Source organism: Bactrocera tryoni, chromosome 3 (genome assembly GCF_016617805.1).
Source record: "Bactrocera tryoni isolate S06 chromosome 3, CSIRO_BtryS06_freeze2, whole genome shotgun sequence".
NCBI lineage: Eukaryota > Metazoa > Arthropoda > Insecta > Diptera > Tephritidae > Bactrocera > Bactrocera tryoni.
Window position 1 is genome coordinate 299,915 of NC_052501.1, and position 11,911 is coordinate 311,825.

Consider the following 11,911-nt stretch of genomic DNA (forward strand, 5'->3'; position numbering starts at 1 on the left):
GAATTGCCAGCAAATGTAAATATTGTGAGTAAACAAACGACGAAACCAAAAAACAATGAGACAAGTGGAGCAAGTTGGCAACCACACACACATACATACATATATACACATAAATGCCAGCGAGAAGACTCTGTGGTACATTTCGCAGATTTTTAGCTTCAATAAGACTGTTTTGTCTAAGTGAAAAAGTCAAAATTTGCGTCTGTTTCGGATGACTGAGGAGCCGTGGTTGGGAAAAGCAGCAAAGTGGTAAGAAAGCTACAGATAAAAAGTTCTTATGATATGACACCGTTTGACACCGTTAATAGCAGAAACACCGAATTCCGCTACTCCCTCCTTAGTTACCGCCCGCAGTGAACAAAAATTGTCAAAAGTTCAGCCCGTAGAAATCAGCCAGTCTTTTTTGTATTCATTTGAACAATGTTGCCATTGCTCAGAACTCATATGTATGTAGTTTTATACACGTCAAAGTTTTCAATTACAATTTTTCAAAATATAACTTATATTTATAAAAAAAAGCATTCGACTGATTTTGAGTTAGTTTAAGAAAATTTCAAACATATTGAAGACAATTTTTATAATTACTACAGTATATGAAGACTGGCAACCCTGCGTTGTGCGAGAGCAATCAGCTGACCCGTTTCTACGGGAAAAATCCAAATCGTGGGGAGTTCTACGGTAGCGTATGGTAAAGCGTGCGGTAGGACCGCTCTTGGCTTATCACTTGCATTGCGCTCTCAAAAGATAGGTCATGTCAGCTGATTCGGCCTGCGGGTTTACATTGTTATCTGTTTCAGCTTTAACACTTGTCACGTAATCAGGCGAGGCCTGTGGTCACAGGGTCAAAAAGGTGGTCGGAAAGCGAAAATAATTCAGTTGATGAGAGAAAGACTCTTAGAGAAGTATAAAAATGTGCTTCTTCGAAGATATGGCTTTTGTAGGCTCCAAAATTGCCTAACCAAAGCGGATCAAAATCAAGGGCTACTTTCGCAGTTTTTATTGTTGTGCATAGATAAAATACATATATCCATGAAAACCCCGTATTTACAGTTAATTTTGGCTGAAACTCAGAATTTAGAAAATTAGTTAGTTTAAATTAAAAACTAGATCATTTCTGTCGCGGGACGGAGATTTCTCCAACCGACTTTAATCCAGTTTGATTGACACTAGAACAAATCCTGAAATGACGACAAGGTATCTGTAACCATTTGTAACAGTTGCTTTGCTTACATAACTGTTGTTACATACATATGTTCATATGTGTAACTGTATGTGTAGGTACATTGTTCAAAAAATATTTTCTCGTTTATCATTTCATAATTAGCCCTAATTTTACTGTTGTGCTTTTGCTCTGTTGTTGTTGTTGAATTGCAAACAATAAAAAGCAGCAAAGAAGTCACAACGGTAAAATTAAACGATTATGAGCGACATTTGGAGCGTGTGCTATTCATTCGTGTCGCGCGTGAGGAATTGCGCGGAAAGGGCTTTTTGACGCAATAAAGTGAAGCGATAAGTGACTTAATCATTTTAGTGGCGCAAGACGGACTGTTACAGACAAACCAGCTGCGACACATCTACGAACACAGATACCTGTCCATAGCGGATTGCGCGGCCTTCACGTGTGTGGCTCTTATTAGGCCGTTATCATTTTGTTTGACCGCATCGCCGAAAACTCTGGCATTAAGCTATTCAATTTTTTTCAGGAGTTCAATGAGGTATTTTCGCTTTCGGATTTTAATAAAATCTTTTTGAATTTAAAAAAGAGATGAAAATGTAATACCTTGCCAAACAGCTGCAATGGTGTCAAGCGAACGTCTGTGAGGGATGAACCTTTCCCTTGTGGTCACAGAAATAGCAGTCGGTGAAAAGAGAATGCTGCTGAGATAAGACTTACTCTAATATCACACATCCTAACTTTTGTCAATACATTAAAACATATGTCATACCAAAAACTCTCACCTGGTCTGGCTATAAATTATGTCAAAATTATTTCGATTCCTGATGGGTGAAAGGTCCTCGCAAACCCATTCGTCTTTCGAAGCTGAGCGCCATCAAGAAACACAGATCACAAATGAGAGGCGAAGCTTGTGAAGATATCAAGCAAATTAATTGCTATTCGACTTATGTGTAAATATTTATCGTCTAGCCTATAACTCAAACTATTTTGATTAATGATCGCTGGTCGCTTTCATTTCGCTTCGTTTTCAGATTAAACGGCGATTAACTGCAATTTTTCATACTTAACAAATTCATTTAATTGCAAACGCGATTATTTTCGTTATTTAAGCCTTTGGCGAAAATGCTGGCATTTGGCCAAGTCGATTGTATGCGATGTCATTCGTTACTTGTGTGTCTTTCGAGGTTTCAAATCCCCTTTCGCTTTCCACGCGATCGTCTGACATAGGCGAATATTGTTACGCAACTCGGTAATGCGTTCACGTAATGGCTTTCCTGTGGGCTTTCAAATTAGCAGATTAAGTGATTTCGTTGGCAATTTTTTTAAAGTAATTTACTTCTTGCAAAGAGTATCGTAGACAATCTATGAAAGGTGACCAGCCACACACCACATTTAATAATAATTCCTTAAAGTATGCCCCAAAATATATTGTTTGTTTTGTTCTTCTGATGATCCAACAAGAAAACTAATTTTAACTTTCTGCCAATTGCAGTTGTACGGGATTTCAATATCCATAGTAACAGCCCTAGCCACAGCCGACGGGCCTGATGTCAAACAGCGTGCCAAGGCGACAACAGCCAAGACCATTGCCACTCCAAAGGTCGTAGAGGCCGCAAATGCGAAAGCCGCAGCAAAAACATTAGCGAAGCCTGCCACCATAGGACGTGAATCAAAAGCTCTTAAGACATCTACCAGTACCACGAACGCCAGCGATAAGCGCGGAAAGCGCACACTTTATGACTTCGAGAACGCCGGCTACCTCTATCCGGAAATCGCAAGTCGACGCGCTGGTTACGAGAACGATGGACAGGCCTATTATCCGCAAAACGGCTATTACAACGGACAAGATGCGATTGGTGAGTGAGAGTTGTGGGGGAGCTATGAAAACCAAAAAACTGATCCTTTTATTTAATATTTTTTTTTAACCACTTTCCAGCACAATTCCCTAACAACTATATTGGACCTCAGTACTATCCACAATATTTGGAAGCGCCCGAGCCGATTATCGAGATCATCATAAAGGATTCAAATGAAACGCTGCCTGAGCCCGAACCGCAACCCATTGTCTCCAAGAAAAAGAAGGAGAAGGTTCACGTTTTCTATGTGAACTACAAGAAAGACCAAAACAACAAATTGCATTTGGAAAGTCCCATCGCCTCACTCAACAACGATGACAACGAGGAAGAAGAGGAGGAAGAGGAAGTTGTTCATTATCCAGTACCTGCGACACCAGCTCCGCCAGTCAAGACCACAACGCTGCGCACTATCATCCACCCCGATTCGGAGAAATATCACAGCAATAGTGGCATTCATGTGACCTTTGGGTCCGAGGACAAGTCTCAGGCGGGACACCAGCTTGAGGAACATGACGCCGAAAGCGTACAGAGCCAAGTGGTTGCCATACCTGTCGGAAGCGGCGCACAGACAGGCAGTTTCAAGACAGACGCTTACAATACACGATCCGACTTCGGCCCTAGCGCACACAGTCAGTCGCAAGCTGGTGCTAATCAACTATTTACAGGACACTTCCAACAAGCACATCTACAACAACAACAACAACAACAACAAGGACAGCATCAGTACCAGCATCAGAAGCAACAATTGCCACTGCAACAAAGCGGCAATTACTTCCGTCCACCAGCCGCCCTTGTCCAACAGCCATCTGCGACTTTCTATCAAAAGCAGCAACAATCACAATACCAACACCACCAGCAACAATCCCAACAGTCACAACAACAACAGCGCCCTCAATTCAGCTCATCGCTTAAAAATGTGGCAAATCCACCACCACCACCGTCACCATCTCAGCAATCCTTGCCGACTTTGCAACAGTTACCGCAACTGCAGGCACAATTCCGTAAAACTTTTGGGGCTTCCAGTTCCGCACAAGGCCACTTTTACTCTAATTACAATCAACAATATCAGCAACAGCCCAGTAATCAGCAACAATCCTTCTTCAGCAGTCTAATTCAGAAACCCACGCCGGCTCCTGCGAAGCAATCGGTTGTTTTCCCCACCGCACCACCTAAAACCCAAGAGCTGCCTTTCCGCCAATCGGGCTTACCTTACCAACCAGTTAAGTTCCGTCCGACACTTCCGGCGCAACCCCACATTAAGCAAGTTCCCATACCGGCCAAATTGGAGAACACGAATTATCAAACGCAAACGCAAACGCAACAACATTACCACCAACCACAGCAGCCTGCCAACGTGGTGAAACACCAACAGAGCTATCACTCCCAACAGCCCTTCCAGTTCAATCGCCAGCCGCAGTACGTGCAACAGCCGACCTTCGCATTACCCTCCCCGCAGACCACACAATCTAGTAGCAACAATGGCAATTACTTTAAACAGACGTCTCAACAATCACACTCTCACTCTCAGTTGCTGACTCAAAAATTGGCCTCCAGCCGTTTTCAACCACAGCAACAACAACAAGCACAACAGTCCCACCAGCAGCCTCTGCAACAGGTTCAGCAACCACATCAAGCGCAGAACCAGCAAAACACTCATCAACAGCCCTATCAACAGAGCCAACAACAGACACAGCAGTCTTATCAAACATTGCAGAAGAATCAACAACAAAGCCAGAACCAAGCTTACCATAGTCAACAGAGCAGCTTACCAAGCCCCAGCAGTCCCACTACTGCCTCATTGCAATCGCCGTCGGACCCAATTAGATCAATTCATAACTATTTCGGAGTACAAGCTTCCAAGGAAACTGAGCTTCTTAAGTCGATACCGAAATATGAGCAGCACATAACTGAGACTATCGAGACTCCAATTGGCAGTGGCGGCAGCAGCAATGGACAATACAATGGCTTTGGCAGTTTTGGCTACCAAACACAAAATCAGGTATTGCACGACATACCAGCGCCCCATTTGGGACCCACGCCGGCGCCAAACACAGCGCAACAATCGTACCAACAACAGCAGCAATCCAGCTCAAACTTTGCTAGTGGTAATTCGGTGAATACCCATTACCTCACAGCGGCGGCTTTGCAATCGGTAAAAAATCAACAACAACAGCAGCAGCAACAGCAACAATTCAGTAATTTTGTAACCGCACAGAATGGCAAACATTCCGCCTATTCGACGACTACGCCAGCTCCTCCGCACTACGCACAAACTACAGATGGCGAGAAGGTCATGATTATAACGCCTTTACCACCAACGGCATACAATCAATATCACTCCACTCAGTACCAGCAGGAAGCAACTTCCACACAAGTGCTCGCCAGTTCACCCTCATTGCAAGCACAGCCAGCCACTAACTTCGCTCAGCAACCAAGGCAATCTGGTGCTGGTAGTTTGATATCCTCAACCGTTTCCAACGCTGCTGCAGGCGGTTCATCCCAATTCGGTGTTTCGACCTTCCACTCTGATGTCTTCAAAGAATTAGAACAGCGTCGCAATCAAGAAAAGTCCGCAGTGAGCCAATTTAGTTTTGGCTCACAGTCGGCATCAAGCAATGACAAGCCCTACCTACCCGCCATAGCAACCAGTGCCAGTAACTCCAATTACGGTTCAGTCTCCACCGCAAGCAGCAGCACTCCCACTCCACCGATCACACAGAATACTGAAGGTACCAAGAAAGAAGCTAAAGCCTCGCAAACACTACTTCAATTGCCCGACGAAGTTCCCGACGACTTACGCCAACAGCTGCTCTCATCCGGTATTCTGAACAACGCAGACATTTCCGTCTTGGACTACGATAAGGTTGGAGACGTCGCTTTGGAGAATCTACCCGCCGAGCATCTGCAGCACTTCTATGGAGCTGGTGGAGCAGCACAGATCTCCGCTTCGAAAAAAGTAGTCACGGTGGTCAAGCCGAATGGCGATAAGGTTTCGCTTAGCGAAAAAGATATTGAACGCGTCAAGCAGTCGAATGCATTGCCTCACAAACAAGGTGTAGATGTGAAAGTCGTGCATTTCGATGCAGAAAACGAGAAGAGTGTTTCGGAGAAGTACATTAAGACCGATGCGACTGTTGTGCCACCTGTTGACTTGGCGGAACGTCAATACAATCGCTATTTACCGCTTAAAATTAACGGTGCCCAGTTCCCTCTACCTGATAGTGAGGAGTTGCGCGACAAGAAGATCGTGAGTGTTGTGGTTCTGGCTCCAGTCGAAGCGCAACCACCAGCTAATGATAGCACTGAGCGCCGTAGTGAACGTGATGCCGCAGCTGATGATAAGGAAGTGAAATTCATTGGTGGTGACCTTATCAAGACTTTGGTTAAGAAGCCTACAAAAGAGAATTTCAAGCGTTGGCTGGAGAAAGAAGCAAGAACGGACGTGGAACAGCAATCCGTGGTCCTACTAGTGGCGAAGTAAGTAATAAAACCACAAAAAAGTGAATTCCAACTCTGCCCTCATAGTTACTAAAAATTTGTATTACACAACTAGTTTTTTTTAAATGTGGAAAGGTATATCCTTCCATTCAGATAAAAGTTGGTAAAATTTTCGACAATTCTTTATTTCCGATATGTAATATTTAAATTTCCGTTTCCTCTTCACTTGAAATAGATCCAACGATGAAGCAGAGCAGGAGATCTTCATGTACGACATATCAACGGGGGCAGTGAATAAATTGAACGGTGAACTCTCGAGTGCTTTCGTGAATGTGGCTGAGGAGAATGCCAGTTCAGAAGACTTGGAGCACGCCTCAACCTTGGACCCCAGCGTGCTGGAGACCATGATGCAAAAGAGTCGAAGATGAGCGACAAGCGCTGCGATCAAATGTGCCACCAAAATGTGCGAGAAAGCCATTTAAATAAAGAAATTTTCAAAACACAATTTGCCTGAGGAAAAAGCTAAAGCGGCTCGTTAGAAGTCAAATGAAATTCTTTACAAATCGGTTGCCAAACGCCACCTACGAAATATAACATGCGGGGATCTCACGCGATCACCCCTGACATACTCATGCTATTCTGTAAGCTGCCTTCGCCATCACTTTCGTCCTTACTATCTTCATAATCTTTCGCTTTCTACCGTTATCATTATTATTTTTTTCTTGGTAACGGTTCCCTGTGTGGCTCTTATTTCTTTTTCTCTGTCCGAAATAAGTACACGATTCGGTGGAATCTACGAAGTTTCCTGCTCTTCGGCTACTCTTCAACTTTTGTATAAATATTATATTCTTTATTTAATTAATTATAGATAATTTTTATACGATAAATATTTTTGTACATATGAAAATTAAAATTAATAATGAAAGAGAACTACATATATACATACATATATATGTATGTATGTTATGTAGTCTAAAAAATGTTAATAAAAATTACAAAACAAAAAAAATTTTTCGTCTTTCAAAATTCATCAGGTCTGCACATGAGAATTGTGGGCATTGTGAAAAAAGGCGAGTGTTTATTGTAATAAAGTGAGTGAAGACTATAACAGTTATTTGTGTTTGACTTCGAAAATAAAAAGCGGAAAAAATATAAAAAATAACTGGTGGGTGTAACCCATGTTTCGTAAAGCGCAACGAAGATAATAAAAGCAGAAAAAAGTCGACATACATATCAATCAAACGAATGAAAGCTATTCCCCAATGGGTCGAATGTAACGGTAATAAAAGTTAATTAGTGCGTTAATTACAGCAAATAATTTGTGCCAAGCGAAACGCAACCGTGCGTAATTCACCACGAAATAAAAGTAATTGAAAAGTAATGAATTAATTGGAAACAGAAATTGAAGACGATCAGAGGAATTTTAAACTGCACAACGGGGTTTTTGAGTGCCAGAAATGCCACACGTTCTTGTTTAAAACAAATTTTATTTCTTAAAAAACATTTTCTGAAACACGATGCCTTTTCGGTAAGAACTGTTTTCTACGTAACTATTATGGATTATGCAACCATTTTAACTTGCCTTGGTAGCTCTGAGCTAAAGCATTGTTCTCCTGTTCTTGTGCTATTTCCAGTCCCAGATCTTTTCATGCTTGCCGCTGGCGTAAAAATCCCACCTCAGATCCAGATTTTCCTACATATGATTGTCATTCACGCTCATCCTAGTACCCAGTTCACCTCAAAGCAAGCGTATGATTTGAATGAGGTTTAGATCTCCCTACAGGTGCTCTAATTATTCGGAAAACAAACGATAATCACTCATTAGTTCGATACAACATTTCAATCCTTTTGTAGTTACACTCAGGTACACAACACCAGTGTAGAAACAAAGCAACTTCTTATTAGATAAAGCTGTGTGTCAGAAGAACTTATCTTCATTATTAAAAATGATACCGAGCTTGCTCAACCAATAGTTGGTGATTGGATGCTCATTGTCTCTTTGAATCTAGATAGATTAGTTTCAGATCCCATAAAGCTTAGAGATGTGGTCGATGTTTTATTACCTTATCTGAATAAAAAAGCTTAAGGCTATGCAATGCTTTAAAACCGTTATCGTTCAATATAAATGTTTGTATGAGCGTTTAGAACTATGCAAATAAAGGCAACAACTAATTAATTGGAACGTGCAGGGCCACGGACTGCCAATCAGCACGCTGCATTGGGTAAATAATAAAATTCATAGATAGCAATTGTGCTCCACTCCAGTGCGGTTGCCTACCTGTGTGCTTTATGCACATACATATACATATGTTTGAGTGTATTTTCCCCACTTCCGACTGTTAGTCCCTGGAAGATTGTGCGTCCTTGATGGATGTATTTATATAATTTTCTTCTCACATATAACACTACCACACTTAAGTAAATATGGTAGATCAACATTGTTCGCTATTTGCATACCCCCATCTGGAAAGTCAGAAGAGCTCGCAGACATACCTACATACTTACGCGCTGATGGCATTCCCATTTTCCACCACCCATTTGTCCGGCAATAAAATTAATTAGAAATTCAAACGAAAGTGTTTGTGATAAGGTCAATGCCACTTAACGGACGAGAAAGCGATAGGGATACTCGTCATTTGGCTAGTTAGAAGTTGGCGTTTCGCGTGAAGACATCGTTCCGGTAGACACGGAATACCGTTTCGGAAGTATACCAGCCTCGCGTTTTTTGATTTTGTGAATTTCATGTTGCCTAAGAAATGTCAAAATTTTCGTCGTGTTTACGCGCGGTGCACACATTCGTAGTGGGTAATTTTCATTGCCAAGAGTTCGCTTACATCATTTATCCCTTCGGTCGCATATACAAGCTCCTGGGATTCGCACCAATTCAGCTGCGGCGCGGAGAAGTCTTGCGCAACGGCTGTGACCGGATATTTCAATGGGACACGAAAGCCTGGATTTGCAGTTGCCTCAACATAATGATTTACACAAGTGAATATTCAAAGTGCTTCTTTTCATTGAAATGGTCAGAAGTGGCTGAATTTATAATCAATTCAAGAGAGAAGAGATGAATACTATTATTGGCCCCATAATTTGTTAGGGATCCCTTCTACCCTGTTTTAAAAAAGACATCTACAGTGAAAACGGAAAATTTTAAAAAGTAAAAAGTCAGTTCTCATATAGTCTAGACCTAGGAAGAAAGTAGGAGTCTTAAGAGTATCGAAGCCTTCAGAAAGTCCGAAAAGTGTTTGGGAAACATTTTCTGAACACGTTCAATTAGATTAACGAAACTACTGTGATTTGCCATCCAAACGTATGATTCGTTTATTGGAATGAATAAAGTTGATTTCTAAAAATGAGTCGATGGCTTAAAATTGAGTGCTGAATCATTGTCTACCATTTTTTGATAGGTAATTTTGAGTACAGAGAAAAATATTTTGTTCATCTGAAAGATCAAAAAGTGATAGAAGACAAACGAGACCCTGAGCCATGAGTACCGAAGATAAGAATGTAAAACTCCCCTGAAGGCCTCAAAAGAGCTGTATAATGTAGAGAAACTATTCAAAACTTATAGCTAGCTACCTTACTTCTTGATTCAACTTTATGATACATAGAAAGATCCAATCAGTAAAATTCTTACGATTGTTTCTGATATTTGAGAATATTTTCAACAGAGAACTTGTGCCTTAAAAGTCGGAGTTACAAGATTATGGTAAAACTCTGTTAATGGTCCATTTCATTCTCTAATTTATCGTGAAACCTCTAGTGGGCTTCTGCTTAGGCATTCTTCGACTACGGGCAGTACCTTATAAACATGGTGACGGCATTTCACGACTGACCAGCTGGGCACAGGTCTTCACACTGTTCGGTCTCGGTCTCATCGCCTGGGTCACAGCTTGGACCCATATGGACGAGCAGTGCCGATTGCATGCACTTATCACGAGAATTGATCAGCATCTTCGTGAAATTGACGACATACAATTTGACTATAAATCGCTGCGGAGACGACTCTTCTGGCAATTAGGATTGCAACTGTTGATCGCATTTCCGTTGTCGATGGTGAATTGCATTATCATTTTGCCCGATGAAATGCCATTCTCTCCATTTTCGACCTGCTACATATTCATTTGTTTCATGCCCATCAGTGTGCTCATCTTCAAGCAGTTCCAATTCTACAATCTAATGCATGTCTTGAAGACAAAATTGGACCTGATCAATAATAAACTGAGCAAATTCAATCGAAATACACGCTTCACCAGCGAGCGCAGGCACATAGTGACGGTGCGGAAAAGCAACTCGGTCAGTGAGGTGCCTCTGACCGCAGTGCCGACGGCTTCACAGAAAGCCGACATGATGAACGAGGAACCAAATGTTGAGCTCTTGCAAAAGCTGTTGACCATTTATTCAAATGTTAGCGATGGTATCGACTTGGTGCTGCGCATCTTCGGCTGGCATCTACTCTTTCTCACCGCCGTCTCCTTCGGCGTAATCACCGTCCAAAGTTATAATCTGTTCTCACTGATAAGTCATTCTCTGGTGATACCCACTTATCACGTAGTCTTCATTGTGTCTTGGATCCTGGTGCAGGTCATGGCGTTTGCGGTGAATATTTTAATATGCGGAAAGACATCAAGAATGGTGAGAGGATTCAAAGTGTAATTACGATTATTGAATTCCTGAAGTATTTTATTTAGAGAGCGCACTATTCATACATTTTTACCTTCCAGATGGAGACGACCATTTCGATTTTGCACAAAATTCGCCTGTCTTCGAATGAGGCCCCAGACGCCTGTGTCTTCTACCAAATTCTGCAGATTTTCTCCATGGAAGTCTTGCAGAGAAAACGAAATTTTAACGCAGCGGGCTTCTTCGACATGGACTACAAGCTGATCACATCGGTTAGTGCTGGTATTGTGGTACTGAATTAGAGGGTTGCATAGTTAGTTTCTCTCCTCATCTTCTTTCAGATTATTGCATCAGCTACCACTTATCTGGTCATTATTATCCAATTCCATTTGACCAATATACCGGATTGCCATTTTCCCAAATAAAAATTGTGTCAGACACTGATGGTCAAGGTGCAGCTAAAAGGCCACATCCGGTAAGGATGGAATCGAGTTCCTGGAGTACAGAATTGATATGTCTGTAACTCCCATCGCCACATTTAAGTGTTTAAAAATTGTTGGTTTTTATTTCCGTAAATATGTTTAATAAACACGAAAAGTTAAATTTCAATTGTGTGTAAGCAGAGAATGTGAATTAAGCTTTTACTTGAGTACAAGTGCAAAGCTCTTCATTCCTAAAGCTTTGGTGGTTGCGTTGAATAATAAGAGCTTTTAGCTCAGACCCAATGCAGTGGCTTCCAAATGGCTTTCAAACTGTGGTGTTAGCTAAAAGTTGCATTTCCGCCGATTCTTCAACTTTCCGTTTTCAAAATTGTGTT

General features: G+C 41.7%; 2 protein-coding genes across 2 annotated transcripts in view; both read left to right on the forward strand.

Annotated features, from left to right (window-relative positions):
* Positions 1-6,899, forward strand: part of LOC120773002 — a 34,076-nt gene extending 27,177 nt beyond the window's left edge. Inside the window, exons 2-4 of the mRNA XM_040101920.1 lie at positions 2,670-3,033; positions 3,114-6,510; positions 6,707-6,899. Coding sequence (XP_039957854.1) covers positions 2,670-3,033; positions 3,114-6,510; positions 6,707-6,899 — 3,954 coding nt within the window. The remainder of the gene's footprint in view (positions 1-2,669; positions 3,034-3,113; positions 6,511-6,706) is intronic.
* Positions 6,900-9,164: 2,265 nt separating this feature from the next.
* Positions 9,165-11,561, forward strand: LOC120772227 (putative gustatory receptor 2a). Its single transcript, XM_040100718.1, has 5 exons — positions 9,165-9,459; positions 10,235-10,791; positions 10,858-11,106; positions 11,196-11,366; positions 11,436-11,561. Exons 1-5 carry the CDS (start codon positions 9,228-9,230, stop codon positions 11,517-11,519), a joined length of 1,293 nt encoding a protein of 430 aa, XP_039956652.1. The 5' UTR covers positions 9,165-9,227; the 3' UTR covers positions 11,520-11,561.
* Positions 11,562-11,911: the final 350 nt, after the last annotated feature.

What these genes read in the sequence shown, in the direction of transcription:
- LOC120772227 (XM_040100718.1), top strand. Translation starts at nt 9,228, where the DNA reads ATGTCAAAATTTTCGTCGTGTTTACGCGCGGTGCACACATTCGTAGTG. An exon ending in GTGAGGTGCCTCTGACCGCA is followed by an intron (nt 10,792 to 10,857) that starts GTGCCGACGGCT and finishes CTCTTGCAAAAG; the next exon opens with CTGTTGACCATTTATTCAAA. An exon ending in GCGGAAAGACATCAAGAATG is followed by an intron (nt 11,107 to 11,195) that starts GTGAGAGGATTC and finishes TTTACCTTCCAG; the next exon opens with ATGGAGACGACCATTTCGAT.